The sequence below is a fragment of the Rhineura floridana genome, chromosome 2, assembly GCF_030035675.1.
Source record: "Rhineura floridana isolate rRhiFlo1 chromosome 2, rRhiFlo1.hap2, whole genome shotgun sequence".
Lineage (NCBI taxonomy): Eukaryota > Metazoa > Chordata > Lepidosauria > Squamata > Rhineuridae > Rhineura > Rhineura floridana.
This window is the reverse complement of record NC_084481.1, coordinates 104,956,173-104,983,537: the sequence shown is the minus strand read 5'-3', so window position 1 is coordinate 104,983,537 and position 27,365 is coordinate 104,956,173. Positions and strand designations below refer to the sequence as shown.

Here is a 27,365-nt window from a genome sequence, read left to right as displayed (position 1 = left end):
CTCTTTTCTTGCCTCCCACCCTGAAATATGATAGTGTTATAGCTGGAGTGGCATGCTATCAGGACATACAGGCCTAATTTCACATGGCCTGAAGCAGCATCTGACTCTCTGGAAACTGCAAACCCACTTCTTATTTCTTAACTATAGAGGCTGGTGCTGGCTCAGGAGGAGCAATGGAAAAGGAAAAGAGAGATGACCCTGGAGGTGGTCTCACGATTGAGGCGTAAGGAAGGTGAGGGGGGCAGGCATCTCAGACACTGACTGAACAGTGGCAGTAAATTGCAAATGAATTGTGAAGTTGCAGCCACTGTATGGATATTTTTTAATAGAAAAATGGCACAAAATGTGTTAAATAAAGTATTGAATTGTGTATAGGCCATGACCATGCTGGCAGGGGCTGATGAGTGTTGTAGTCCAACACATATGGAGGGCACCAGGTTGCTGAAAATTGGTATAGAGTATAGGGTGGGCTTGCTATTGAAATCCTGCTGCCTGGTTTATGCTTGTGTACTTACTTGCAGCTGGGATTCATTCCTTTTTTTCATTTAAACACATTTGAACCTTTTAACAAATTTGAACCACTGTATCTGTGACTCCTCCTTGTGTGTATGTGTAAAGAGCAGGAAGCATTTTCCTCTAAACACTCATATCTGAAGAGTGCCTTGCAAATTGGAGCCTCTGCGCATGTCTGTAACTTTTTTAAAAAAGATTTTTTTGTTTGGGACTTACCGAAAAGGAAGTGATACCTAGGACAAAAATTTGTATTCAAAGTGGTTTGGAAGCTGTCTGGGGCTGCTTTCACATTGCACTTGATTCCGTTATTCCAGTCATCTCTTACCTGGTAATTTGAACATTTTATTTGATATTTTACATGATGTAAAAGCTAGTTCTGAAAATCTAGTGAAATCTAGTGGAAGTTTAGGGCTCATTTACGGGATAAATGATTCTAGAAATAATCTCTTGGCAAGCTTATTTCTTTATTACATTTAAACCCCGCCTTTCTTTTCATGATAGAAACCCAAGATGGCTTACATATGGTTCCCAGGAAGTCTCCCATCCAGGCCCTGACCTTGCTTAGTTTCAGCAAGGTGCTGCCTTCATGTGCCTTCAGACCATAGCCTGGGACCATAGAAAATCATGGGAGCTTTGCGCTAGCTGCAACTGTACATGTGATAGCTATCCCAGCATGCAATGCATTTCCACCCTTTAGGCTTGCGTCATTTTTATTTTTTTTTTTGGTCTGAAAAAACTTGTACAGGTATTCCGGTGTAGGCTTGGGTAGCAGCTTCTCCTTTCTTCTTTTCCCACATTCCCCCATGTCCAGACACTAACTCGTGCAGTGAATTATGGGAGAACTACAGTGTGCTTGTTTATGAAGGGTGAGGGACAAAAACAAAATGTTGTTCATTTGCGCGAAATGCCAGTATATCTGCTGAAAAAGCCACAGTTTCTTAACACAACTGGTCCTGAAGTGTGAAAGGACTTTTAGAAATCAGGGCAGAAGTGCTACCATTTTAACTGATGCAATAAGCCCGATGTGTAAAAGCAGCCTAAGTTTTGTCCCTTGGTAATTTTAAATACAGAGGCATGCCAGAGGCCTCCTAGGCAATGAAAAACGGAGCATATATGGCAATCAAGCATCCTACTCCTGTTGAGCTCCCACCATATACTTGGATAATAGGTTAGAATGACAATAATTGTTCTGTTAACTACTAGTGCTTTCATATAAAGGAATCGGTGTGATGTAATTCTTTAGTATTGCAGAATTGTTTAGTATTGCAGAGCAAGTTGTTTTCTTGTACATATAAATATACACCACAATGACCCTACTTTTAGTTTCCATGAAAATTGTTCCTATGTGAACTTGTTTCTTTTTGCTAGTCAATGTCAGCATATTCTAAGGACTTGAATAAGCTACCAGGATACTGCTGCAGACTTTGTGTGAGTGCTAGAAGTCAAATTATGGTGATGCAATGGAATGTTCATAGACATCCTGAACATTCAGGTGAAGGTATTGCAATAGAATGACGAACTAGCAGGTTAGTTTGGACAGGGGAAAAATTTGTGTCTTAAGGCAGTCTGTAGAGCTGTGTACTAATTAAGGTGAAAATAGAAGAGCAGAAGTAGGAGCTGGGACAGTCAAGGTGGCTGAGTGACAAGGGAACTGAGTCAAGTTGGTGAGCCCACGCATGCAGTGTATAGCTGAAGGAAGATGAACATAGAGGGAAAGAGTGTTGGAGAGGGCATTGAGTTGAGAAAATAAAGGGACAGGACACGTGTGTGTGAGATGAGCAAAGGCATTCTGTGTGGAAGGGAGCTGTGGACCATGAGCCAAGTGGGTCAGCATGGCTTCAGTGTTGCTATGGATTACATACCTCTACACACTTATGTATGTTGCAGGAATCTAATAAAGCTGAGAAGGTTTCTTAATTGGTTTATATTTTTATAAAGCACCTTTGTCTGGTCAGCCAGAAAATGTTTTATTGTTGTTGTTTTGGACAATGTCTTTTTGACATTAGTCTCTCCAGGGAAATAAAGTAACTTTGTCCCAATGAAATAGCATATAATCAGAGTGCTATATTTCATTGTAAATAATAATGTTAGCAGTAACAAACTGAATGTTGCCAAGTAAAACCAAGATTCTGAAATAAATCTCTGTGGTTTCTGAAACACTATAATTAGTGCAAAAAAAACAACAACCCTTAACCTTCACAGTACAGAAAATGTATCTTTAACAAGAGTCCTTAAAATGTGCAATTCTTCCCTGCGCAAAACAAATCCAAGACTAGCCTAAATTTTATAACATATGCTTGCTTCTGAAGTGGGATGGGGAAGGGGAGAGTGAGTGTAAATTTTGTGATTTTATTAATAACCAGGGAAGATGTGTTTGGGCCACACTTTTATATAATGCAAAAGTCCTGGTACAGAAAGAGATATATTTAAAGAGCTAGCTTTTTATTTCAAACAACATGTCACTTTTTATTAAAATCTTGCTTTATTTCTGCCTCTGGAGCTTTGTATTCTTGTAAAATTGTAAGAATAGCTCTAAAAAAGAAAAACAGTAGTCCCCAAACCTAAAAGAAGGAACTAGTAATAATTTACTGTTACATTTTTCAGGGTTGGTAATAGTGCTGGCTTATTTCATTTTTAATAGACGTTATTTAATGTGTGAAAGAGGCCCAGTTTGTCTGCATCCAGTAGGAAAGCTTATCCAAGCCTGTAGCACTTCAGGCTACAGGTGGAGGGACTGTAAGATGGTTCCCCCATACTAACTCCCTGTCCACAAAAAAAGATACAAGGTTGTATCCAGCGAAGCATTGTGCTTGCAGAATGATGTCTGCTTGTGCAATGGAACTTGCCTTCCTTCCCCTTCCCCATGTGTACCCTACCACCACCACCCTTCCAATCTGCTCTGTGGTTCCCAACCCTACAGAGCACTTTGGACTGCCGGTGGTTCTCCAGGATTTCAGACGGGGAATCCCTCCCAGCCCTAGCTGGAGATTCTGGGGATTGAACCTGGGACCTTCTGTATGCAAGGTGGATGCTCTACAACAGAACTACAGCCCTGCCACAACCAAGCACAATGATGAAGTTGGGTACCACCCATAGTGTTTGAGATTTAGCCTTCTCTATGATGTGCTGTTTTTCTGTGTTTGGGGATTTTTTAAATGGTAGCACACTCAGCTATGCAGCCTTTCATTGGAATCCTAAATTGGGTTCTGGGAAAAACTTTACCACTTAATTGTGATTAATATATAAATTTGCTCTCAGAAATTTGAAGGTTGGAGGACTGTCTGAGGGCTTCTGCCTTAGTCCTGAGTTTATCAAGCTCCTTTTAAGATGATGTTTCTTTGATATGTAGAGGTTCAGACTATCTTCCCCTCTTCACTGGTATGATAATCCAAAACAATATTTAGCATACATAAAGCTGCCACTAAAAATAATGGATATTTTGAGATGGAGGCATGGATGACCTTGGTATACAGGATGTTATGTATTATAACCAGCTTAAAGTATAGGCTGTTAAAGTTTAAAGAAGGGGTGAAAAACCAAACTCTGACATCTTTTGCAATTCTGTGCATAAATTATTCTTAGAAGGCTTAAAATAAAATTTCATTTTCTCCTTCTCCAAATTTCAAACATAAACATCGCATAAAAAAGTGAAATGAAACTGCCTTTCTTGATAGCTGAGATGTTTGCGATTTTTCACAAAACTTGTGAATAGAAAATTTGGTGAAATGGAGAGGACGTCTTGTGGGTTTAAAAAAAAAAAATGCCAAGGAAATATATGTATTCCCACTACCTGTCCGTGAACTGCATGTGGGACACTTGTTTCTTTTGCTAATGTAGCAGTATGAATTTCAGTAGTAACTTATGCTATACTGTATCTTAAAATATTTTGCAATCAATAAAACATTACAGTGGCACTACTCTAGGTATATTATTATTATTTATGTTTGTTAGTCGCTTTTTCCCCAAATGGAAATCTCAAAGCAACTTACAACATTAAAAAAAAAAGAATAAAAACATCCTAAGAAACAAAATCCAACTTCTCCCCACCTGATTGAAAATAAACAAAAAAATTAAACTCCAAAGGGCTAAGTGAATAAAAATTATTTACCTGGCACCTAAAGACAGACTATGATGGCCACTGGCATGCCTCTCTGAGGAGAGTGAATGGAGAGCCACCACTGAGAAGAGCCATTCTTGGGGGCACATAGAGAAGGGCCTTAGATGGCGAATGCAGGGTCTGGGTTGGCATATGATTATACTCTTTATGTATTGTGATCCTAGCCATAATACAATAATAAGCTTTGCAGATACCAGAGAGATGGCACAGAATAGGAACAAAAATATTTTAAAGATTGTTATTTTTAGATGTCCTAAGTCACAAGGATTCATGAAGTCTAATTTTCTGTATTTTCAAAAGTGTTTATTGGTTCAACAAAAATGACTTGCCATAGTCACAGTTTAGGCATTAAAAAGATGAATGAACAGGAATTGAGTTTCCCTGACTTGATGTTTTGGATTGATTTTACACCTACATTTTTTTTCCTTCAGGAGGGGAAAAACAGGCTTCTATGGTACTGTGTGGTTATGTGTGGGGAATTCACCGTGTGCGTGCATGTACACACGCATGCGCACGCACACACAGTGTTCTAGGATGAAAGGAATAGTCTTCCTTTCTTTAGAGGACTATATTCAACAAGTTTAAACTCGGGTTATATATGAAGGTTTGTTGCATGAAAATCAACATTTAATCTATCTTTTGAAGTTAGCGATCAATGGATTTCAGGTGTTCTACAGTAGTGGCTGCCAGTGAACAGGGCTGAGTGCAAAACGCAAAGCAGTCTAAAGATGTTTTTGTTAAGTAGTCATTCCACATAATAAAAAAAGCTTATTTCCTTGCTCTTTGACTGGCTAGGGTTGCAATTCTACACATGCTTTCCTGTCCCATTGAACACAGTGGGAGTTAATTCCAACAAATTGTACAGCCCATTCCTCATGTTAGGTGAGTGATTCCATGTGTGTGCATGCACACACATTCATGAGCCTGCTTCCAAAAGGTGGGTCTTCCCAAAAGCACAACACAGTGAATATTAGGTCCCCAGGAAACTGGTGGCATCCAGACTGGGCCCTACAAACATGGAAACAGCTTTCTCCCCCCACTCCCCTCAAACATTTTTAACAGAGCAACCCAAACCCCCTCTCACCCAGAGTGGCATTAAACAGAGCTGTCCCTCCACCAAACACTCTTGGTTCAGCCAATGTGGGCCAGATGGGTGGTATTCTTACCAGCAGGAGCCCAAAAATGGGTGTTTTGAAGATGAGGAGGGGCATGGCTGAGTTGTCCTGGGATCCACTGCCATGAGAGGCTTAGGGAGGCAGGGAAGCAGATGTAGCACTGGCTCTGACCACTCCACAAACCCTACTGGTGTGGATGAGTGGGTTTTGATTGTGCCCTAAGACATTTATCTATCTATGAATGGCTGAGAAGGCTCTCATGAAAATACTGTTGGTGTACCAAAATGAGGTATAACATTTTGGCTCCACCTACACTATATCCTTGCCAGTGTGACAAGTAGAATTTTCTTGCTAATTTAGGTCTGGACAAAATAAAAGCATTTTCAAAAGCCCTAAACACAAAAAGAAAAGGAAAAGGGGGGGGAAAACACAGATTTTCTTGCCTCTGTCCCTGTCCTTTCTATATCAGAACATCCCCCACCCAAATTCTTGCTGCTATCAGTAAATCTGAGGAGGGCACACAATTTTCTACCCCCTCCCCATTGCCACTGCCCCATTAATGGCATTTGTCACGGAAAGGTGCTTCTCTGTTCCACATTTTTTTTAAAAAAACCCTTTCCCTTGGAGGCCTACCTACACTTAAGCATCCTGAACAACTATTTTTTGTTTGGGCTTGCCTTTGGTGACTGAGGTCAAGACACTGAATCCTATAAAACCCGAATACCTGATGATAGCTTAGTTGGGGGATATAATTGAACAAAGAATTGGCTAACTTATGTTTTGTAAAAATAATGACACAACACCAGTTTCTTCTGCAGACAGAAGTTTTTAAATGCAAATGTAGGTCTGGGTCTCTTTGTAAATGCAGATGTGTTCTGAATAGGCAGTTAATAGGTATGGGCATGTATCTGTGATTACCCCAAAGGCATAATAACCCAGCCAGTTTTGCAGCAGACCACATCCTGCCATTTTTTGTATCAAAGAGGCTTCTCAGCTGTTCCAACTCTTAGCTGCATTTTCCACAGAGAAGAAACCAGACAAGTGTGTGTGGCCTTTCTACATGGTGACTAAAAAAAAAAGGTGCACTCCTGCCATAGCCTGTCCCGTGCCACACCTTTCCAAACAGTATTTGTGTACCAAGAACGCTTGAGAGGTGTTTCTAGTGATTGTGCAGTTCTTAAGTTTAGATGGTACTCCTCAAGGCTATGCTCCTGTATGGTATGCTTTCCAAGCACTTAAACTGATACTTATTTATTGTTTGAACCAGAGCTTTTCTGCAGCAGCATGGGCAAATCATAAGAGTTGGAAGGGACCTTTAGGATCATCTAGTTCAATCCCCTGCCAGTGCAGGAGTGGGTTATGTTTCCTTGATCTCTAAGGGTGCTGAAAGTAGACAAGAATCAACAGGTATGGAATTCCAGCAAAACATATTTATGGGGTACTGGCAAAACACTGCAGTCATCCACTTTTGTTGCTGGAGTCCACTTTGAGAATATAAAGCGCATTTACTTTTTATGCTTGGGGCTGGCTCATCATGGACACAGATATTTGCCATATTACATGTGTGTTGGACCACACATTAAATACTTAAGCAAATTTATGGCCTGTCATTATGTTAGCAGACAAATGAATATGGAGCACATGTCTATGTAGCAGACTTTTATCAGCTGTCTCCATTTCGGTCTTGCTTATCCTTCTACAGGCTTCATTTATTTCACAGTGCCTCTCAAGGATAAACTAGAGATTGCTGAAGAGGGGCATAGGGACTGCTAGATGCCACAGGGATCTAGGGGAGAACTCTCTACTCTCTGGTATTTTGCTTTTCCTTTAGAAAGCTTTTCTGTGAGCTTTCTGTGGAATGCTGGGCTGTTGGCAACAGTCCTGCCGCCTTGGCATTGGGTACTGAATGCTTGTAGGGAGGGCAGCTTTCAGATCAGGCATTTTGCACCTCTTTGACTGATTTCCCATTTTGAGCGTATCTCCATTTCCTTATACATCAATGTGGTTCTTTTCTGTATTGCACAATCCTAAATGCACAGGTAGGAAAGTATGGAAGTACTTAATGCACTTTACAGGGATGGAATTCTATAGGGAGCTAATACAGTTTTTTGATACAAATGCTACGTGGCATTACACCAAATGCTTCACTTTCAGCACAGCATGCATTGTGACAATTGCCTGCATCCTTTCTACCTGTAAGATTTGCCATGCAATCAAATGATTTATATCTTTCCTTGAAGATTAACAATTGTGTTTTCACATAAGCCTTCGTGGACTGAAGCCTACTCTGTCAGATGCGTGAAGTGAAATATTAGTTGACAGGTATATAAAGGAGAAAATTGTTGACTGAGTATTCGAAGGCAATAAGATGCAAAAATTAAGTCAATAACAATTAGACCTTAACTATATGTTAAAACAGGCATTTACAGTAGTAGATCGGTGGTGATTTACTCAGCAATGCTAAGGTGGTTGTATTAATGCCTGTAGCAGGATAGGGAACCATTCACAAGATAACAGAGATATCCCGCCCTTTCTCCCAGTGGGAGCCCAGGGCAGCAAACAAAAGCACTAAAAACACTTTAACACATCATGAAAACAGACATTAAAATATATTAAAACAAAACAACCATTAAGAACATATTAAAACAAAACATATTTTAAAACATTTTTGAAAAGCTTTAAAAACATCTATTTTTTTTAAAAAAGGGTTTAAAAATATTAAAAAGCAATTCAAACACAGATGCAGACTGGGATAAGGTCTCTACTTAAAAGGCTTGTTGAAAGAGGAAGGTCTTCAGTAGGCACCGAAAAGATAAGAGATGCCTGTCTAATATTTAAGGGGAGGAAATGCCAAAGGGTAGGTGCCATTATACTAAAGGTCCGTTTCCTATGTTGTGCAGAATGGACCTCCTGATAAGATGGTATCTGCAGGAGGCCCTCACCTGCAGAGCGCAGTGATCGCTTGGGGATATCCTGGTATCCCGGTCCCATGCTGCATAGGGCTTTATACATCAAAACTAGAACCTTGAACTTGGCCTGGTAGCTAATAGGTAGCCAGTGCAATTCTTTCAGCAGTGGGGTGACATGTTGGCGATACCCTGCCCCAGAGAACAGTCTCGCTGCTGCATTTTGCACCAGCTACAGCTTCTGGACCAACCTCAAGGGTAGCCCCACATAGAGAGCATTACAATAACCTAGCCTGGAGGTTATCAGTGCATGGACAACAGTGTTCAGACTGTCTTGGTCCAGAAAAGGGTGCAGCTGCCTTACCAGGCAACACTGGTAAAAAACACTCCTAGCCACTGAGGCCACCTGGGCCTCTAGTGACAAAGATGAATCCAGGAGCACCCCCAGACTACGGACTTGCTCTTTCAGAGGGAGTACGACCCCATCCAAAGCAGACAACTGACCAATTATGCGAACAAACCTACAGATCTCCATCTTGCTAGGATTCAGACTCAGTTTATTGGCCCTCATCCAGCCCACCGAGTCCAGGCACTGGTCCAGGAATGGCATGGCCTCTCCTGATTCAGATGTTACAGAGAAATACAGCTGGGCATTGTCAGCATACTGCTGACACCTTGCCCCAAATCTCCTGATGACCACTCCCAAGGACTTCATATAGTTGTAAAACAGCAGAGGGTACCCTGCGGCACCCCACAGCACAACTGCCAGGGGGCCAAAAGACAATCCACCCAATGCTTTCTCTGAAAACAACCCTGGAGATAGGATCGGAACCACTGTAAAACAGCGCCTCTGACACCCATCTAGCCATGTCGGTTTAGAAGGATACCATAGTCAATGATATCAAAAGCCGCCAAGAGATCTAGTAAGAACAGGGTTGCACTCCCCCTGTCCTTCTCCCAATAAAGGTCATCTGTCAGGGCAACCAAGGCCTATTCAGTCCCATAACCAGGCTTGAACTCAGACTGGAATGGGTCAAGATAATCTGTTTCATCCAAGAGTACTTGCAATTACTGCGCCACAACCCTCTCAATCATCTTCCCTAAGAAGGGGGTATTTGCAACCGGGTAGTAGTTGTTGCAAAACAATAGGTCCAGGGTGAGCTTTTTCAGGAGTGGTCAGATCACCACTTCTTTCTGGGAGGCTGGAACCACTCTCTCCTGCATCAGTGCATTGACCACACCCTGGATCCACTCAGTCAAACCTCCTTTAATAAGCCATGAAGGGCAAGGGTTGGGAGGACATGTTGCTGGCCGCAATCGTTGCAAGCACCTTGTCTGTGTCATCAGGCTGCATCAACTGAAACCGTTCCCAAGAAGTTGCAGCAGATGTTGCACTGCACACCTCACTGGGGACTACAGTAGATGTCGATGAGGCATCAAGATTGCTATGGAGGTGAGCAACTTTACCCTGAAAGTGCCTTGCAAACAAGTCACAGTGGGTCTCGGGAGTGGGTTTCCTGGAGTTGATCTCAACAGATCCTGACAATACAGAAAAGCTCCACTGGACGGCTACTTGAGGATGCTATGGAGACACAGAAGTGGGCCTTCTTCACCACCCTCACCACCGCACAGTAGGCACAGTTATGATGTTTTACTTGTGCCCGATCAGCCTCACAGCTCATCTTTTGCTACTTGTGCTCTAGCCATCGTCTAGCCTGTTTCATTGCCCTTAGCTCACAGGTGTACCAAGGTGCAAACCGGGCTCCACAATGCCGGAGAGGGCGCTCAGAGGCAGCCGTGTCAAAAGCTTGATGCGCCTCGCTGTTCCACAGCGCGACAAGGGCTTCAACAGGGTCACCTGCTGTATATATTGGGGACCCCCCAGGGCATGCAAGAATCCTGTGGATTCCATTAGTCTCCAGGGGCGGACCGTCTTAATCTGTCCATCCCTCCTGCAGGGGAGGATCAGAGCCATATGTCTAAACTTCACCAGGAAGTGGTCTGACCATGAGAATGGGGTGACATCCACCTCCCCATCTCCAGACCACCCCTTCCTCCATCTGGAGCAAAAACCAAGTCAAGGGTGTGCCCTGCCCTATGCGTCGGGCCATTGACTTGAGACAGCCCCATGGTCGTCATGGAGGCCATGAAGTCCCAAACTGGAATACTAGAGGCAGCCTCAGCATGGACATTGAAATCACTCAGGATTATCGTTCCGGGCTCCTCCAATACTACAGCTGAGACAGCCTCCGCCAGCTCAGTCAGAGAAGCTGCCGGACAGCAAGGTGGATGGTACACCAGCAGCATCCCTAGTTTACTGTCTCCTTGGCCCACCACCAGGTGCAGGCCCTCACAACCAGCTCCAAGACAGAGTGGTTTCCTGGTGACAGAGATAGAAGTTGTGTAGACCATAGCAACTCCTACCCCCCCTTCCCTGCAGCCTGTGCTGGTGTTGCACGGAGTATCCAAGTGGACAAAACTGGGTCAGCTCACCTCCCACCTCACCCACCCAGTTCTCAGTAATGCACACCAAATCGGCACCTTCATCCATGATCAAATCATGAATGAGAGTGGTCTTACTGTCTGGCTTTAAACAACAACACACATAGGCCAGTGGGCACAGCAGATGAACAATGAGGAACCCATCCATGGGAGGAGTGGGAGTGAGGAACAAGGTGTAGATAGCCTTGCCCTCATCTTCTATTGTTGTTCACCACCTCCGCATGGCCATACCTCCCTCTACCCATGATCACTGAAATTGGGGTGGCATCACCCATGCTCTTCTTTACTAAGACTCCTGCTAAACACCTGATATGGACCCAACGAGAGCCCACCAACAAAACCTACCTTAACCAATTATCCCAGTAGGCTTCTGAGAGAATTGGGAACAATCAGATCCATTCAATATCTTTCACACAGGGCACATCTACTCCCCCCCCATCTCACACCCGCCCGCCTTCTGCAAGTTACAGACTCTCACTCTGAAGGCATCTGGTGACTTTCTCCTATCATTCAGTTCACTGCACAGGCCCTCCCCCTGCACAGGAACTACACGTGCGCCTTCTGTAGCACATTAGAAATTAAGCCACAAATGATGGCATTTAATTGCTTGATTTATTGTAATTCAGCTGTTTTCTGTTGTATACTTCTCTTGTTCCAGAATTGTCAACTTAAGGTCAGTTATAAAGTCCTAGGAGCTGGAACTGTTCTGCTGCTGGTTTATAAATATTGCTTGTTCTTATTCTGATTTGTGTCATTTATTGCATTGCGTAGAGACTGTCCTATCTGTTGTGTGTAGAATGCAGAAAGGCGTTGTTGGCAGATATTGGCATAAATCACAGTGGAAGATGAGCAGGTGAATGAACCCCCGATGTTGTGGATGACATTGTTAGGTGCAGTTATGTTATAGCTAGAATAGATACAGGGGCAGCTAGGTCTGGTCCCTGTGTCTATTGTTATATGGCTTGTGGACAAGTAGCTGTTTCAGGTTTGAGGTGTGTGTATCTGTATGGGACCCCTAAGGATTTTTTCCCCATTTCAGAATCATCAAAGTAAGAGATGGCCTTTGATTAAGTTTGAAAATGTATGTAGGTGGTTTTAATCCACCCCCTAAAAAAGAATATAACATAAAAATCCTGAATCCTAGCTTTTTTGTTCAGGTATGAACAAAAGTGTTTCGCCAAAGTGTTTATCAGTTTGCTGGCATATGAATTAAATAGCATATGCTTTTTGCATGTTACACAGTCACTACAATTTAACAGAGAGACCTGTAGCTCCTGAAAAGTGAGATGGGTTACTTTAAGACTATTGCAAGGAAAGTCTGCTGCTTCTTTGATCTATCCGATTTCAAATTCTGTATCTTGTCGAATTAGACTAACGAGATGGCATCCCGGTAAATGCAGTATATGTTTATGAGACTTCCTTTTTCGCTACTTATGACGGGGAGACAATGGGATAATCTGTTCCTCGTATGCTTTTTCATAGAGCGCTTCTTATCAATCTGAGTGTCTTCAGAAGGCAATGAATTTCCACCAGCCGCATATATAGGATTCGAGATATTTTACAATATGACCTCAGCAGTCTTCAACTGGAATCCTATCACATTGCTGGCCTGGTTTTTCTTCCCGATTCTATCTTGCACTGACTTAGTTACCCGCCATCCCAGGTCTTCCCCTTCACTCCTACACTTGCTTAGTTTCTTCTTCCTCATGTTTCTTCCCCCTCCCCCGTATCTAACCCAGTCATAACCTTTTATACTAGTTGCTATCCCCATTCAACTGGGGAGTGGGAGGGTCTTTTTCTGACTGGTTCCCTAGAGATTTTTCTTCTTTGTGATAACCCCTCACCCAGGTAGCTAAGCACATTTGGTCCTCTAACACACCACACCACATCCTGGTCCTAGGGTCCCCATTGTCAAACTGCCCTTACCAAAAAACCTGTGTTTATCAATTTTCTCTTTAAAACTCTTGCTCAAGCATGCGCGATGTGCTGAACTTCTGTGTGTTCTACCGTATCTGCTGCTATCTAGGAGTTTGAGTTAGTCTCATGATTCTGTGTTCCCATAATTTTAATTCTCCTTGATTTTCCCTATAATTAACCAGAAAGCAATTTATTAGATAGGTTGTTCTGTTCCTACACATGCACCATCACTTTCACATTTGGCTGGCAGCACTTTTCATACTTTAAAAGGGAGTTTGCCACCAACCACACATGCATACCTACACTCTTAACTTGTGTTTGGGTGTACCAGCTGTCTCCACATTTTCTGCTTTGAATGTTTCACAAAACACTGCCAGCCAAATGTGAAAGTGGCTGTACATTCAAGTGATAGTGCTTCTCTTTTAAATTTCCAAAGCTGCAGGGCTCCTTTGGGGCGTATCAGTCCTTTAAACTACCGCTTTGAAACAAGGATAATTGCCCTGGTGGTCTCCAAAGAATCCTATCGCTGTAATTCTGTGCACACTTATGTGGCAGAAAATTTCACTGAACTCAGCGGGACTACCAAGTAAACAGAATTTTGTATGGAATGGTCAGCTGCTATAGTTTAGATATTATTTGGTTGCCTTGTAAAATAATGTGAAATAAGCTTGTTGATTTTTTTTAAACATATGGAATTGTAGATCTAAAAATGACAACACAGTCTGAATATTGGCATCCTAATATGATGAAGATTGGTACAAGGCCAAATGCAAAGCAGTCATATATAATTTATATTAAGGTCCTAACTCCTGAGTATTGAAATCAAATGTACTAATTAATTCCAGTTATAGGATTATATTGTAATTTATGAGAGAAAATTTGTATGGCAGAACACTTTTTTAAAAAATCTCATTTTCTGTAATGTTTATCCTCTTTTGTAACAATCTTTTGCTATTTTATTATGCAGTATATTATACATTGTCTTGGGGACATCTGTGGAAAGCGATTAACAGTAACAATAATAAGGAAACGTCACTTTATTATACTACAGTTTTACTCTAGTATATGGATTGGAAATTCTGGGTTGAAGGGTTTGCATGAATACCTCTGTCACTCCTGGTCTATTCCACGTGCTGTTCTGACAAAGAATCTGGATCTCAACTATGCATTTTAAGAGTCTGAAACATCAGCTGCAGCTACAAGCCTCTTATGGAGGAGCCAACAATTGATTATTAAAGATACCTAGCAGCTCTTGCTAGGACTTGTGGAATTGCTGCAGAGGACTTGAAGTGACAAATAATTTGGCAGAGAAACGTGTGTTGGATTACATTAGAAGGCTTCTGAACTGGGTAGATCCTGAATGAAATTTTGCTATTTGAAGCAGTTAGTGCCCTCTTATTTTTATTTATTTATTTATTTTATTTTTAAAACTTATATACCGCCCGACTAGCAATAGCTCTCTGGGCGGTGAACATAGATACAATAAAATACAATATAATACAAAACATCAGTCTAAAATCAAATTTCACAGTCTAAAAACAGCAAAGGCTAAAATCAAATTACAAACATTACAATCATTAACAAAAAATTAAAATGCCTCGGAGTAGAGAAAGGTTTTAACCTGGCGCCGAAAGGATGATAGTGTCGGCGCCAGGCGAACCTCGGGGAGACTATTCCATAGTTTGGGGGCCACCACTGAGAAGGCCCTTGATCTTGTCACTGCCCTCCGGGCCTCCCTATGAGTCGGGACCCAGAGGAGGGCCTTCGTAGCAGACCGTAGTGTACGAGCCGGTTCATAGCGGGAGAGGCGTTCTGACAGATATTGAGGTCCCACGCCGTATAAGGCTTTATAGGTTAATACCAACACTTTGAATTTGGCCCGGAAGCCTATTGGAAGCCATTGCAAGCTGGCCAAAACAGGTGTTATATGGTCAGACCACTTCGTTCTTGTTAGCAGTCTGGCCGCCGCATTTTGCACCAGCTGTAGCTTCCGAACCATCTTCAGAGGTAGCCCTACGTAGAGCGCATTACAGTAATCCAAACGTGAGGTTACCAGAGCATGTACTACTGATGTAAGATCCTCCTTACTCAGGTAGGGACGTAGCTGGGCTACCAATCGAAGTTGGTAGAACGCATTCCGTGCCACAGAGGCTACATGAGCCTCAAGTGACAGGGAAGAGTCTAGAACGACTCCCAGACTACGAACCTGTTCCTTTAGGGGGAGTGTAACCCCATCCAGGACAGGATATGTATCCACCATCTGATTGGAAAAACCATCCACCAACAGCATCTCAGTCTTATCAGGATTGAGTCTCAGTTTGTTAGTTCTCATCCAGTCCATTGTCGCGTCCAGGCAACGGTTCAGCACATTGACTGCCTCACCTGAGGAAGATGAAAAGGAGAAGTAGAGCTGCGTGTCATCAGCGTACTGGTGACAACGCACTCCAAAACTCCTGATGACCGCACCCAACGGCTTCATATAGATGTTAAAAAGCATGGGAGACAAAACCGAACCCTGCGGGACCCCACATTGGAGTACCCAGGGTGTCGAGCAATGTTCCCCAAGCACTATATTCTGGAGACGGCCCGCCAAGTAGGAGTGGAACCACTGCCACGCAGTGCCTCCAACTCCCAACTCCGCAAGCCTCTCCAGAAGGATACCATGGTCGATGGTATCAAAAGCCACTGAGAGATCAAGGAGAATCAACAGAGTTACACTCCCTCTGTCTCTCTCCCGACATAGATCATCAAACAGGGCGACCAAGGCCGTCTCAGTGCCGAAACCGGGCCTGAAACCCGATTGAAATGGATCTAGATAATCGGTTTCATCCAATAGCTCGTGGAGCTGGTCAGCAACCACTCGTTCCAAGATCTTGCCGAGATATGGAACATTTGCCACTGGTCTGTAGCTGCTGAAATCCTCTGGGTCCAGGGAAGGCTTTTTCAGGAGTGGTCTCACTGCTGCCTCCTTCAGACAGCCAGGGACCACTCCCTCTCGCAAGGAGGCATTTATCACTTCCCTGGCCCAGCCAACTGTTCCCTCCTTGCCAGTTTTTATTAGCCAAGAGGGGCAAGGATCTAGTACCGAAGTGGTTGCACGTACCTGTCCAAGCACCTTGTCCACGTCCTCGAACTGAACCGACTGAAACTCATCCAACAAAACATGATAAGACTGTGCACCAGACACCTCACTAGGGTTAACTGCTATAAAATGAGAGTCTAGGTCCCGACGAATGCGTAAGATCTTATGCTGGAAGTGCTCAGCAAACTCATTGCAGCGGGCCACCGAAGTATCTACAGTGTCCTGAAGGCCTAGATGGAGTAGCCCTCGGACAACTCTAAAAAGCTCTTCTGGAATATTGGTATTCCATTTAGTTAATTATGTTAGTGTTGACTGCTGTAATTTGTAGGAAACAGTCTAATGCCGAGGGGCCATCCATTTGTTCTATAGAGCTATCTAAATAGAGACAACTATGCTAATAGGTGTTCCATCTTATTATACAAGCTCTTATTATACAAGAGTGCTCTTGTGCTCAGGTTCTGCTTCTGGGCTTCCCATAGGTACCTGCTTGGCCCCTGTGAGAACAGAATGCCGCACTAGATGGCCATTGGCCTGATCCAGCAGGCTCTTCTGATGTTCTTATATTCTTACTACATGATAGTCAAAAACTACCATTTAACAATTAAGAAAGGCCATCTTAAGTATTTTTCATTCCCTATTTCAATCTTGCCAGAAATAAAAAACACGAGTCCTAAACTCAATTCTACCAGTTAAAGTTGACTTACACCATTTAATTAAAATTTAGTCACTTGATCAGTCATTAAAGCTTGCAGCTTTATTGAACTCATTTTGCAAATGATTTAGCGTATAAAATAACTAATGTGGCATTAGTGGGAGAAGGGCTGCAACTCAGTAGTCAAGCAATGCTTTGCTGGGAGGAAGGGTGGGATAGAAATTCAATAAATGAATAAATAATGCTGTGAGTCCTAAGTATATTCTCTGGCATCTCTAGGTAAGCCTGGGAAAGACTCCTGTCTGAAATCCTAGAGAGCCATTGCCAGTCAGTGTAGGCAGTACTGAGCTACATGGACCTGTGGTCTGATTCAGAAAAAGGCAGCTTCCCATGTTCCTAGGCAGACCACATTGACATGTGCAGTTGTATCAGCAGAAAACCTGTGACCTGAGCCATGATCATGTTCTTGCTTGAAGGTGGTGACTCTGATTGGGTGACACAGATTAACCCTAGAATGGTGGAGCTAGTAATTTCTTTGGACTTCACTTGCAAGCCTGTTATAATAGGAAATTTTATAGTGCTGTCTAAGAACTTGTAGTGTCTGGGGGGGGCGCACGTTAAGAATGCAGTTCTGGTGTCATTGGAGACAAAACAGAAAAGATCCTGCTCATTGAGTTTTACTCACTGGGTAAATAGAATTGGAAGGATTTCAATGTGAGGGATCAAATGGGAAAAATACCTTTACACACTTAAGGGATGAAATTTATCTTACTCTAGCATTCAAAGGAGTTTCCTAGGCATTTATTAATTGAACTGCTCAATTCTTTATAGAAGTAAGTTATAACTAATGAAAAAGAACTGTTGGGGCAAACAGAATATTAAAGTCTGTAAATGTTTGGAGGCAGTGTTCTTCTTTTTCCAAATGATTTCAAAGTTTCCTCACTGAGCATATAAAACTGCACAATGAATTGTATTGTATTTAAAAAACATATAATGCCAAATACCAAATTTCTCGGTTGCATGACAGATCCCTCGATATTTTATATCAGACATCACTGCTCTGCTTAAAAAAGTGAATATTTTATCTTATGTAACACTTTTTTGTTCCCCTCCCTCCCATAGCTTCTCCCCTCCTGCTTTTTGCTAACCGAAGAGATGTCAGACTGGTGGACGCTGGAGGAGTGAAGATGGAATCAACTATTGTTGTCAGTGGCTTAGAAGATGCTGCAGCAGTTGACTTCCTGTACTTGCAGGGTGTTATTTACTGGACAGATGTGAGTGAAGAAGCCATCAAACAGACTTACTTTAACCAAACTGGGAATCTGGTGCAGAATGTCATAGTTTCAGGTCTGGTTTCCCCAGATGGCCTGGCATGTGACTGGATTGGGAAAAAGTTGTACTGGACAGACTCTGAAACGAATAGGATAGAAGTTGCCAATCTCAATGGAACATCTAGGAAAGTTCTCTTTTGGCAAGACCTTGACCAGCCAAGAGCAATAGCCCTGGATCCAGCTCATGGGTAAATATATTTTCTTTAAATTTTTGCATTGGTTTGCAGGATTATGATTGTTTTGTTAGGGTTTTTTGCTCTGTACAAAAAAACATAATCTCGTTTCAGTTTCTGTTTTCTCAAAGTATTTTTCTCTGAACATATGTTTAGATTTAAATAAAGCATGGGAAGGAATGGCAGGCCATAGAAGAGTGCCATCACTAAAGTGCCAAAGAAAACACTACATCCATCTAATTTTTCCAGTTTAGGCTTTTTTAAAAGCCTAACGTTGTGAATTTTTAATCTGTAGTTAACCTGGCCAGTTAAAAATGCTTAAGAAAGATACATAAATCTTAACGAGTTCTCAGATTCTATGTTGAGATAAAGAAAGATCCAAAGGCTTGAGGTCTATACTGTTTTTTAAATTCTGACAGGTAAAAGAGGCTGTACAGTTATACTATCCACAAGATACGAATCTGCCTAAATGCCTTCTGCATAGAGAGGGAAACAGCCAGGCATCTGCAAGCTAAAGATGTGCTTAAACTGATATTTGGCTTGCTTGCACGTTTGTCAGTTTATGACAGATGTGTGCTGGGCTAAAGTGTAAAATGCATTGTTTTGTCAGACATAATACCGTTTGTAGAAGAGACTCTCTACTTTGATGATAAGGTTGTAATATCAATAGAATGCTGGAACAGGTGTGAGCTGGGAGCCTGAACCATTAAAAAGTTGAGTTCAGTTTCATTTCAGATTCAGGTCCATTTGTGTTTTCTAACGTACTGGCTCAGGCACTAACTTTAAAAATGGTTCAGTTAACTGGTTCAGATAGATTTTCAGTATGCAGATGAGCACTGACAACTTGTGCAGTGCAGTCCAAGGTGTGTTTACTTGGATGCAAGTCGCACTGTGTTCATTGAGGTTTACTCACAGGAAAGTGAACATAGGATTGCAGCCTTAATCTTGAAATGCCATTCCTATAGAATGTGTAGAATAATACATATTTTATTTCTGAACCTTGTGTGGCTGGAATCTAAAAGGCTGTGCAGAGTGTTTCTCTGCATGTCCTAGAATTCTTGAAGAGCATCTGTGTTGTATGCAGAATGTCCTGGGTTCAATCCCCGGCATCTCCAGATAGGACTAGGAATGTCCCCATTCCAGGGAGTGTAGCCATACTGAGCTAGATGGACCAATACTTTGACTCAGTATAAGGCAACTTCCTATATGTTCCTATGTTTGTTCCTAAGAGACTTTCCAGAGCAGTATCTGATGCAACATGAGTGCCTGCAGTTTGAAGGAGAAATCATGGGAACTTTCCTGAGCACGAGGAATTGCATGGGGAGAAAGGGGGAGGGAATGTGTGAGCCTGCTCTTTTTTTAAACCATGATTAAGACTGGCACTGTTGTGCTTGCACCAGGTCATTTTTGTGCTGGGGTTTGTTAACTATAATCTGCCTATCCTAGATGGCTGCTGTTGGAAACCTTAGCAAAAAGACTGTAATGTAACCTGCATTGTTCAGGTAGAATCTATGTTATTTCAAACTCTGTTACCTTCCTGTTTTGCTTTATATGAACTAATTTCACTCATACTCAGTATGTAGTTTAGGGTCAGTTTAACCATATGAAAATGATGCTACCAGTTATCTGAATTCCTGATTATCCATGTATCTGGTTGACCACACTTAATAAATTTGGTTGTACTGCCATCTAGGAGCAGTTGTTTTCCAAATATGACTTTCCCCCTTAGGATGACTTTTCAAGCTGCTTTTTTCTGCTGACAACAATGGTTTTTGTAGACCAACTTTTAGGGAAGCAGTTAACAAAACAGAACCATTTTTTGAATTGGTTTATCTGACATAACGAGTGCATTTTGCCCTTGTGCTGGCTCTGAGACCTTAATTTTAGTACCTCCACAGATATTTTTGGACTATCTCAATGGCATCTCAATGACCTTAAAGAAAAGGGCAAGAGGTGGCTGTCAGCCCTTTGCCCGCTACAGTTACCATCTTGCCTTGTACCTACTTTTTGATAAAAGGTTTTGGCATTTATAGGTGTAGGATCAGTCACTGCCTCTCAGCCTCAGAGGAAGGCAATGGTAAACCAACTCTGAATACCGCTTACCATGAAAACCCTATTCATAGGGTCACCATAAGTCAGAATCGACTTGAAGGCAGTCCATTTCCATTTCCAGGTGTAGGATATAATGGTAGGCAGGAAGAAGAGTTTTCACAATAAGTACTTAAAGGTGGGTAATGGATTACCATCTTGCAGTGGAACTTGTATGCTTTGGGGAATTTTTTTGCATGGAAAGCTTCCCTCATACTGGATGTGAATTATGTATATAGAGCTGTTGTTACGTGTAATCTTGCTTATACATCTTGGCCCAAACACAAGAGTATAAGGCACTCCATTAACAATTTGATACTGGAGCCAGTAGCTTTTATAACTCAGGCTGTTAAAGTTTTGATCTTTAGCTTCAGTGACTTGCACATCTTTATTTCCAGACAAGTCTCTGAGGGATGACACATTTTGATTGTTTGGTTTACTTAAAATATTTATATACCATCCTGCCATTATAAAAAGAATGCTGAGGGCAGCTTTCACAAAAACTAACAACAAAACCAGAGACTAGTCATAGGTAAAACAATCTTAAAATGGGGAGTCAGTTTAATAAATTCATTTAGCCCAGCAGGCCAAACACCTGCTGAAACTAAACTGTCTTGCCAAAGAGGCAGAATATCTGGAGAAAGCAGGGGCAGGTGAACCTTGCTTAGTAGGAAGTCCCATAACACTTCTCCCCCTCCAATTATGTCTCTGACACATGGGAGTGACTTGTGAGGGAGTACTCTAGAACTGTAAAAGGTGTTTTTAGAAATAAGTCTCATGAGACTACCAAATCAGGAATTTAAGCAACAACTTAGATCTTATAGCTAGTGAATGGTGGAGATAAGTTACTGTTCAGCAAGGGTTTCAGGCTTTTGCTTCATCTCCCATTTTATGGGGACAGTGCCAGACATGGGGGACCCTTGGTATGGTGCTGATAATTGGCAACCCCCCAAATTGGTGTCCTGCTTGTGATGCTGACCACCACATGCTTTCTGTGCCACTACTTTGGCTGTGGTGGTGCCACTCACTGCCTTCCATTGAACAGTGGGCAGTGCTTTTGAACAGGAGCAAAGCTTGCCTCCCATCTGTGGTGGCCGCTCAGCATCTTAAGTTATGCAAAATGTAATCCTCTGGCATATCTACAGATTTCTTAAATCTGTTGGATGGGGCATTGCCTTTTAGGTAGCTTAACATAGTGAGTGGCCATCTCGGATGAAAGCTGAGCATGGCTCCCATTCAAAAGCAGCGCTGCTGCTTAACACTGAAAAAACCATCCACGAGTCTGGCAGGAAGAGCAGTGGGTGGTGGTGTGGTGACTGTTGGCACTGGGCCTGGAGCAGCTGCTTGGTTAGGCTATGAAACACACCAAGCACCACTGAATGCTGCAGCACCCTTGGCTTAATTTTCTGTATGGACTTGTGTGCAGTTCTTTTCTCTTTCACGCAGATATCCTCCCCACGCACACACACCTTACTTGGCTGCTGCTAGGTGTGGAGTTATACCAAGGAGGCACATGGACTGTTCTGCACAACCTTCCCACTCTTACCAGCTGCTTCTATTGCACTTTGATTAGTTTGAGATCCAGAACTGCTCTGGCCATGAGGAAGGTGGAGTGCAAATACCGTTCCCTGCTCATATATTGCAATCCAAGTGTTTCTTTGTGGATGCAGGTAATCTGGCATCTATGAAGAATTGCAGGATCTGAAGTTTTGTTTTGTTGGTTTGTAAATGGGAAGTATGATGGCTCCTTCCAAATTTCAGAACATCTCACATAAAGCAGCGAGTAAAGATACATAAAGCAATGAGTAAAACTTGGTTGTTTTGGAGGAATGCCATTTTTTTTGGTGTGTAATAAGGACAGCAACATTTCCCTTTAGAAATCCACCATCCTCCTCATTCTTCAAAAGGCATTATGGGAACATATTGTCAAAACAGGGGAATACCTGTTTTTCTGCAAGTTACTGTAGTTGCTAATCAGTCTAACAGAAATTCCAGATCAAAGTTGGATGACTGTCCATCCTGATCAGATTTTATTTTGTAACAAATGTTCCATTCTGCCTCACTTTTTCTCAGCCATCTGTACCTGTGATATAATATATCCTGAATGCAAGATCCCTACTGTCAGCAGTGATTTGCCCACTCAAGAGTACTACTCTGTTTTGCTTTATATCAAAAGACAGAACGTAGCCTAGTAATCGTAGAACTCGTCAGGAAGCATTTACTGTAAAACACAGAATACGTTCCTTGACATTTTTATTTCCTTAATCTTTATATGTATGAAAAGGGAATATTTTTTTTTTTGCAGGGTAGTTATAAACTACCTGAACTAACCTTTAAAGAACAGATCAGTTTACCAATATAAACATTAGATACTTGGCCTTTCATATTTTAGTGGAAAATATGATTCAAGAGCCTGAAGTAGCACCTTTATTATTCTTTTTAAAGGATCAGAATTAGAATTTCTGTAATGGTAGCTGGAAAACAAGGTGAAGTTTGAAGTTTATTATGAGGAAATATGTTACAACTATAGTGTACTAAAAGACATTTAAAAGAAATTGTTCTGCTGAAGTGTAGTCCTTTCACCCAGCCAACTCCAGAACAGGTGGCGTTTTTGCCTGGGCTTCAATTAACCTTCAGTCTCTGCTTGGTTCTTCTGGGGGCAGGCACAGCTTGTAGAGCTTTAACCCCATTGCTTGATTAATGATCAGTACAAACCACACTATTAGATTGTGTACACACATACCATTGTTCAGTACTGAGGGTCATCTGCCTCTTCAAACCTGAAATAATTGCTGTATTAGTAAAGGGCATGCAAAAAGGCCTTACTTACTATGTAGTTCTCTTTGGCTGGGACCCAGTGATGTGAACAATCAGGGCTGGCGCCAAAGGGCGGCCAGGTTGGGCCCTGGCTGAGGGCCCCTGAAGGGTCCCTCCTTAGGGTGTGGGAGAAGCTCTCCCCTTCTGCGATCCCAGGCAATTGACTCCTGACCCTGCCATAGATCGCAGAGACAGAGCTCCCAGCCCCCCCTACAGGCCTTTGGTGCCCGCCCGCTCCATGTACCTCTCCTCCCTTTCTGTGAATGCCCTGTGCTCAGCTGCCATCAACCAAGATGGGAGGAGAGACTTCTCTAAGGGGCTGTAAGAAATAATTAAAAACTCATTTCTGTCTTGATGTACAACTTAGATTTATTTTATTTTGTTCCATATTTTTAGGTTAAGTCATGTATTTCAGAATGCTTTCCTTCTTTCACACTTTCCCAGCTTGAGCAAAATTTGCTGTTCCTCTCGTGTGTGTGTGTGTGTGTGTGTATGTGTGTTTTTAAGATTGTGAGCTGGCAGGCACTGACTTGGCAGTATTTTTTATTTTTGTACAGCACCTAGTGCACATTAGGCACTTTATAAATAATAAATGAATATGGCAAACTTTGTGTCTAATCTGCTTGGTCTTTCAGAGATTCTCAATTTAAATACTAACAGGTTTTGTATCTGGCAAGAGGTGTGGTTTCTCAGCTTTGGTATACTGTGGTATTTATGACTTGCATAGCTCTAATTGGTCAATGCATCTGAAAGTGCGTAGCTTTGATCTTGTAATGAAGGTGGGACATTTTAGGTTTTAAAGTGGCAGACTTAGACCTCATTTCGTGCTGGATTCTACTTAGTGGTGCTATCAGGGCAGGACTTTGGAACAGAATGAGCAGGAGGACTCCCAGATGTAGCAGGGCTGGCTTAACATTTTGGAGTAAGTGAACATATGAATTGAGGTCTAAATAAATGCTGCTCCCACTGTAAGACCATTAAGTCCAGAGTCTAAAATTATCTAACTGCACTACTGATTCTATTAGATAGTTGAATGGCAGAGCCCACCTATCTGTTGGATGCCTTGAAGTGGACTGAACATAAGACACTTGTAACATGGAAATCTTGAACCTTGTTTAATTTAGCCAAACAGTGAAGAAAGATATTATGTTTTCTTAAAATTCCTCTTAATATACAGCAGTTAAGAGGGTCTATCCATTTGTGTCCCTTTGCTGACTGAAGGTTCTTTATCTATCAGAGAGTTCCATACACCAGGAGTGTGTGTGTGATTTTTGCAAATCCCCTTTCTCTTGCAATTCCCTGTGCCACATAGCATGTTGTTCTGAAGAGCCCCCAGCCCTTGGGAGCAGGGGGCTACAGGTGGAAGGGGGAATTAGCTAAAATTTCTGTTCTACCCTTACTGCTAATAGAAGCCTCTATTTGGATCAAAAGTGCCTTCCATCCATGGGATACAGCCCTGTGTCTACCACTTCATTAATAAGCCAGTTTTATAAGAGTTCTTTCTTGCTATCAGTTTTGTGCCCACACTTTACAAAAACAAGCTTCCTCAGTTGCTTGTTTACAGGATTGTTTAAGAAAGGCTTCAAGCCCAGACTAGCAAGGGTAAGAACCTTGGCTGAGAGAGGTGGTCTCAGGCTTTAAAGCAATTCGTATTCATGACCTTGTGCATCTTTTGCAGCATTCAAGCAGCCTCAACAGTGTGGTTGTGGTACAGGAGAAATAATGCTAGCAAAGCAAAATACTCTATATGTATGGTCATGCAAATGTTCTGAGGTGTTTATAGGCAGTACAAAAAAAAGAAAATCATTACAGAAGGTTTAAAATGAAACAAATTTGTAAACCATCACAGATTGTGCAGAGCAATGAATGTTGTTGCAGAACTTTCTAAATATTTGAGGTACGAGGAATGCAGTCCTAAATCCTTTATGCAGACTAGATTCCAAGATTTTTCTACCTTAAGCATCACTGAATGCTTTGCTTTAGGAAAGAGGTGTGTGCATATCTTTATTATTTACTTTTAAAAAGTTATACCACCTTTCACTGGAAAACCACAAGGTGGTTTACAATAATACAGATCATTAAAAGTAAAATAAAACAATTATACAGCAACTCTTACAAAACTAAAACAAATAGAACCATTGTAGTAATAACTGAAGCAGATGCCAAACATGTGGGAGAAAAATTAGGTTTTAAGGAAGTGCTGATATAACATATGTGCCTACCTTATATCAGAAGAGGTGACTTCACGAATTTGGATTCCACAACTGAAAAGGACCTCCCCCTGGTCACTGTAAGATGTACCTGAGCAGGCTGTGGCACAATCAGAAGTGCCTCGTCACCAGATCTTAAATGTTCGTCATGGTAACTTTTGAAGATGGGTATGGGGTATCTTTGGCCCTCTGGATATCTCTAGACTGCAACTGGCCAAGCTGGCTGAGGCTGATGGAGCTGGAGTCTAGCAACATCTGCAGGGTCACAGGTTGCCCACCTGTTTAAAGACCTGGGTCGGATTGGGTGATGATCTTATTTAGTTTGACAAATGTGTTTTTAATCTAGCTGAAGGTTTGGTCTTAGTGTGTATAAAGAGCTCTCCTATCTGTAGTGATGAGATAACAAAATTTGTACCACTGCATTATATTTTCAGTCACTGTGCTCTCACTTCTCGTAACAAAACACCTTGGGGAGGGGGGGAGGGAGAGAGACCCCAATTTTTACTTAAAAGGCAATTGAGTGAGCTAAACTATCAGGGAATTAAATCTGACCCGCAGGTTTTAATAGGAAAGGCAAATGCTGTGTCTGGAAGATGAAATGTTACCAAAATGCAGTCTCTCCAGGTGCTGCTTTAGTTACTAAAACCTTGCTTTCTAAAAACTCATTTATGGAGAAATTGATGATTGGTTTTAAGTTTCTAATTTTCACTGGACTTGCTTAATCTGGGCGAATACCTTTAAGTAGTCTTATTGGTCATGAAGCACTAATCAATTTGCAACCTGCATTAAACTATATCTGGTTGAAGGCTTTATAAACTCTTCTGATCAGTTTTCAGTTAATTCTGGTAGCCCATACTTATGTGGCCTCATGTACTGTACCTAATTTGCATCTCTTCAACTGTTCCTAAATTTTAAATTTAACCTGAAACTTAACAACTAAAAGCAGGTAATTTTCATTGCTGTTACTTTATAGTTGGTGCCTATATATTTGTGTTCTTTTAAAAAAATCAAAAATAATAGCATGTTAGTAATGTGAGGAATAGTAGACATTAACCTTTCTAAATTGTAACAGTGTATAATGATCAACTCCGTGGCGCAGAGTGGTAAGTGGTGGTAACGCAGCCGAAGCTCTGCTCACGGCCAGAGTTCAATTCCAAAGGAAGGAGGAAGTCGAATCCCTGATGAAAGGGGTCGAGGTCCACTCAGCCTTCCATCCATCCGTGGTCGGTAAAATGAGTACCTGGCATATGCTGGCGGCAGAGCTCGGAAGTTACTTTTTTGAACTACAACTCCCATCAGCCCCAGCCAGCACGGCCACTGGATTGGGCTGATGGGAGTTGTAGTTCAAAAAAGTAACTTTTCCAAGCTCTGGCTGGCGGGTAAAGAAAGGCCGGGGAAGGAACTGGCAATCCCACCCCATATATACGGTCTGCCTAGTAAACGTCACAAGATGTCACCCTAAGAGTCGGAAACGACTGGCACTATAAGTGTGGGGACACCTTTACCTTTTTATTTTTCATGTCAGCTGCAATTTGTAGCAGGGTTTTATTTTTCTAAAATATCTAGTTAGCAACTAAGGAAACTGAGGTTATCATACTTTGGACACATGAGAAGACCTGATTCGCTAGAAAAGACAATAATGCTGGGAAAAACAGAAGGGAGTAGAAAAAGAGGAAGGCCAAATGAGAGATGGATTGATTCCATAAAGGAAGCACAGACCTGAACTTACAAGATCTGAACAGGGTGGCTCATAACAGATGCTCTTGGAGGTCACTGATTCATAGGGTCGCCATAAGTTGTAATCGACTTGAAGGCACATAACAACAACAAGGTTCTTAAGCAGAGGAGATGACAAGTTAGAGCTTGTGTGGAGTACATGTGGCCATCTCCTTTTAAAATGTACCATCATTTCCTGCAAGTTTCATGTATTGAAACTTTACAT

General features: G+C 42.0%; 1 protein-coding gene across 1 annotated transcript in view; it reads left to right on the top strand.

Annotated features, from left to right (window-relative positions):
• Nucleotides 1-27,365, top strand: part of LRP5 (LDL receptor related protein 5) — a 155,895-nt gene that overhangs the window by 21,373 nt on the left and 107,157 nt on the right. The window contains exon 2 of the mRNA XM_061609954.1: nt 17,927-18,323. Within this exon, the coding sequence (XP_061465938.1) occupies nt 17,927-18,323 (397 nt within the window). The remainder of the gene's footprint in view (nt 1-17,926; nt 18,324-27,365) is intronic.